A 5144-nucleotide genomic window follows, 5' to 3' on the forward strand; every position below is an offset into this window, starting at 1 on the left:
CGTTATTAAAATGTTATAATAATATTAATAAACAAGAAATTGTCGTCTGGGTTGTTATTAATTATGTGTGAATATATTATTGTACAAGAGTTAATCGTATGCGCCTGTAAATCGTAATACATTTAGAGCTAATAATATAAATATAAATTAAAATATAAATGAAAACAAAAAATTTAATATTTATATTTTATTTTACAAAAATATATAAATAATTAAAGTTACTAACTATTAAATATTTTGGGCTTATAATAAGCTAGGTATGACTGTTCAATACATGATTATTTATGGTAAAATAAGATAATATTTTTAAAAAAATTTTGATAGTTCAAAATAATAACTGAAATAAAGATATATTTAATATAAGACTTATTATATTTACTATAGGTCTATAACTTATAATTATACAATATACCCGGTGGCGTATCAAGGAGTAGGGCTTGTAACCCCTCCCTTGAAAGTCGATAAAAAATAACAACATTTTTATTAGTAAATTATTTTCAGATATAAATCGTTTAAAATTAATTTTACCCCCCCCCCCCCCCCCACGAAAATAAAAATTCGAACACGCCACTGATTGTACCTACCCAAATATAATGACACGTATAGAGAAAAATGACGACTAAAAAAAAAGGTTCAAGCCAATGAACATCATGGTGTTGTTAATATTTAGAAATGTTGCTCGTCGCCCCCGGTGTATTTACCATCGATAGATTAGGTATAGAATTATATCAATACACATTGATATGATAATATGATATGCTAAGTACATATTGTGTAAAAAAAAAATGTAGCAAAATGGAAATAAAAAAGAATTATAATTGTATGCAAATATTGAATAGTTTTGTAATATAATTAATTATTATTTAGGTATTATTAGTTTATTGCCTATTCGATCTTTGCTTTCACATTACTATAACATATTGAAGTACATTTATAAACGCATTTTACAATTTTGTAAATTGCAAAAAAAACTACAGAAATTAAAATTATTGCAAAAGAAATAACATCCAATAAGTAATATTGATACCACGTTAGATTAACCGCATGAGATTTTAAATGTGGTGCACCTTTGTGACGAAGAACATACTCTGTCCAGTAAACAACCGATTGTGCTGGTGTCATCGGTCTATCTTTGAATATATTGGAAGTAGTTTTAGCATTTATCATGTACCTATGGAAAATAATATATATATAGTTGTAGGTACTTGGGCAAATTAAATTATTTTTATTCATTTCATTTACTAATATTAGAAGTATTATAATATTATTATAATTATATTTTACTTTTTGTTGTTGATAAGTTCTAAAACATGTTTTAAGAATGTTTCTTCAGACACAGAAAATAAGTCCATTGAGATCGCCATCCCAGCATTGACTAAATTGTCTATATTTCTATGTTGATCACCAAATAAAGGAAACCCAAGGACTGGGATACCGGCATCCACAGCTTCATATAATCCGGATATACCACCATGACTAATGAATAGTTTAACTTTAGGGTGCACTAAAGAGTAGAATCAAGCAAGTAATTACAATTAGAATCAATGATTTTATAATTTTTATAGTTTATACTTAGTATATCTCGTTGGGGAAGCCACTTTTTCATCATTACGTTTTTCGGTTTGTTCTCTAATTCATCTTCATATTTCCATAAAACTCTCTGAGGAATTTGACCTAAAACATTAATAAACGCATTTTTGATGTGTTCTGGCATTGAAGACATTTTAACAGTTGAACCAAAAGTGAAATAAATGACACCATGTGAGGATTCTTCAATAAACTCTAATATATCCTGAAATCAAAGTATGATAAATTATTATATTTTAGACTTAGTCAAAATGTTTTTACTTTATTTTGTTTAATCATCATGAAGGTGCCTAACTTTAAACTACGTATCCATTTTCAACTTCAGTGTATTTACATTCAGTGTATTAAAAAAAGTGAGAGAGTTTGTGAGCCTACCATTACACTCTGGGGAAGTAAAATTTCTTTCATAAGTAATTGGGCCCGTGAAATTATAAGTGAATTAGGGAGAGAGTGAGAAAAATCAATACAATAAAAAAATTTAATTTACGATAGATAATTTTATTTATTAATGGAATTTATTAAGTGTTGCTATGGACATAATATATAAATAAATAAGCAAACGTGTCGTTTCATTTTCCCTGTCGTTTTTTCTTTGTTTCCACCACATTTTTTTCCACCCACACCTCAAGAAAGAAGTTTTACTTTAAAAATACTAAAATCTGGGGAAGTCGCTCTGCTGTATATAGAAGGGGTTTCTTAATATGTATGTATTTAAATTTGAAAAAAAGGGGGAAATGGGTAACGCTGCGTGCTGTACATTAGTTGTCTAGAGAGTCACTGTAATGGATGTGTTAAATTTGAATTCAATGATATAAAATAATTGCATACGAAAAGACGATTCTGAGTGAAAACGGTGTGGTATTATAATAAAGTTTAGTTATTTTATACTTTATTTTATTTAATACTTATTCAACTTGCCACCTACCGTATTAATAATAAGTAATAACAATATAAATATAATAATATAAAATATAATCCACACTGACAAAATATCGTCTCCGCTCAGAATCGTTTTTCGTACACAATGATGGTATAACATTGAATTCAAACTTAAAACCATCCATTATACAGTAACCCACTGTACAGCAGAGTGACATTCACTTACCCACCTTTTTTTACTTTTAATTGTTGTTAAAATTATTTTTTAAGTAGTATAAGTCGTTAATCATTATTCTCTGCGTCGTAAAATCGAATATTAATTTATTTCGTCATATTATAAATTATAATAATTGAATGATATGCCGATTGACAACGACATACACGAATACCGAAAACCGAAATACATGATACTTGTGTTAGTCAACGCAATTATCTAGGTATATGGTAATACATAATAATATATTATGAATAATTAATACAAGTATAAAACACATGAAAATGATTTTGTTTTTATACTCTTATATTATGTGAATGTTTACTGTATAATATGAGAATTACTCATTTAAATGTAATATGTACTTATATGAGTTATTCAAATAATTAGGTACAGTTAAGTCTTCAGGACTAAATACGCATACATTTTAAACCCATAGGTAGTTAAATAATAATAGGACCAAATATGTAGGTATAGGCTACATATTTTGATGGTTTTCAAAAAAGTTTTTATAATGCACTTCGGTGTAATAAATAATAAGTAATAAAAACTATAAGCTCTAAAATTTATACATTTTAAAATAGGTATTACAAAGTCTTTCACCGTGTTTGTCCACGTATTTACGTCACTTTAAAAGTTACAAAACTATTCAAGTACCTACTTAATGGAAATTAATAATTAAACTTTTAACCGTTTTAAGACATTAAAATTCAAAATATAGTTCTCCGTATTGGCTATCTCAAGTTTATATGAAACACAGAAACAAACGTTTAAAACGTTTTGTTTTTAGTTGAGTGTCAATTCTTTGCAAAAATCGGCGTGGCGACGTAATTAAATTATAATAGGTATACAATGTATATAAATTACAATATTACATAGCATACCAGATGATGCATTTAAGTGGATACAGTCATATTATTTTAAAAAGTTTTAACTTTTTTGAAAATAATATTTTATCTTATACTTGAAAATCGTCAAAGTTCATTAAAAATGAAAATTTCATCAACGTTCTATTTGATTTACGATAATTCGAGAATGATGTTCTTACGTGTACCTCACAAAATAGGTATAACGTGAACATGTTCTTTCCCAACCGTATTCGAAGCTATTCTTGACACGCAATCGACTACATAATCATGTATGTCGACATACAGAATGTTCATTTTAGTTGTTGATAACTTTGGCTGGTGATGAATTAACGTGTTGAAATGCGTATTGTATGCGATTAAGTACTGTCTCAAGTATCTATTGATATATTATTTAGTTTTTATTTTTGTGTTGGTTTTTATATTTTTCCAGAAATTACGACGTACCCGACGACGTTGATTGACTACGCGATATCTGTTTGTTGATAATAATAACATACCTACTGGCTACCGTCTACTAAGATAGACAGGACTAGAAACAATAGCAGAACCTCCCATGGAGGGGGGATAAAAATTAAAAATTAAAAATTAAATTACCTTTTTGTTTAGCCAAATATTATAATAAAAAATAACGTTAAAAGACAGCCCAAGGGGGGGGGGGCGAACCTAAAAAATCGTAAACCTAAAAAATCCGTGGTAAGAAAGTCCGATATAAAAAAGTTCTGTGTATATATTATTTAACCTTTATAAAAATATCGAAATTATTATTCATAAAATATTATAATAATATCGATTTCTCAGTTTAATCAAGTATTAACTATCGTCAAATTAAATTAATATATTTAAAAAACAATTACAGTTAGTTACAACGTTTACTGATTTGAACGTTTGATTGTGAATCCATCGTATTTTTCCTTTTACCTAATTATATGTACCGGACTCTTTCACCACTCAGCTGTACAACATTAAAACACAGTAACCAACACTCTTATCAAAAGCATTTTTTTTACATAATCTTTGATAACTCTTTTCTATCAAAAAATCTTTGTAATCTGACTATTATTCCATGAGTTATCACGTTGTGAACACAGAGCAATTACACAGTGTTAAGTCTGAAATAATTTACTAAATGAATTATCCTGCAAAATAATGAAAAATACAGTTGCTGTGTTTTGATGTTGTACAGCTGCACTGTCTTTTTATGATTTGGACTTTTTATGGCTCAGACTTTTTTACCCCAGACCTTTTGGTAGTTTATCGTTTTTTTTTCACCCTGGTTTTGGCAAACGATCTTGTAGATCACAGATACACAAAAATCCGATTAATTGATCGATTTTCATTTCTATTTATTATTATTTTTTGTTATAATCAATTACAAATACATACAGTGTCAAAAATCTGCAGTCTCCCTAAAACCTGTGTTTTCCAAAAGTTTCACAACTGGTATAGAGTGTAGCATTTACACTTGACAGTAGGCTAGTTAATTTTTTAATTTATTGAAGAAAATAATAATTATTTAAAGTTATAAAAATTAAGTGATTATTATTTTTAAAGATTCCTATTTTCTTAATAATCTCCTTATTAATAGACACCTATAC

At 27.7% G+C, this 5144-nt stretch overlaps 1 protein-coding gene across 1 annotated transcript in view; it reads right to left on the minus strand.

The window, feature by feature from the left end:
* Window positions 1-202: 202 nt before the first annotated feature.
* Window positions 203-5144, minus strand: part of LOC100160324 (UDP-glucuronosyltransferase 2C1-like) — a 7417-nt gene continuing 2475 nt past the window's right edge. The window contains exons 2-4 of the mRNA XM_001949431.5: window positions 1573-1792; window positions 1285-1504; window positions 203-1171 (exon numbers count right to left, since the gene is read on the minus strand). Coding sequence (XP_001949466.2) covers window positions 886-1171; window positions 1285-1504; window positions 1573-1792 — 726 coding nt within the window. The 3' untranslated portion in view covers window positions 203-885. The remainder of the gene's footprint in view (window positions 1172-1284; window positions 1505-1572; window positions 1793-5144) is intronic.

This window comes from Acyrthosiphon pisum, chromosome A1 (assembly GCF_005508785.2).
Source record: "Acyrthosiphon pisum isolate AL4f chromosome A1, pea_aphid_22Mar2018_4r6ur, whole genome shotgun sequence".
NCBI classification, from domain to species: domain Eukaryota; kingdom Metazoa; phylum Arthropoda; class Insecta; order Hemiptera; family Aphididae; genus Acyrthosiphon; species Acyrthosiphon pisum.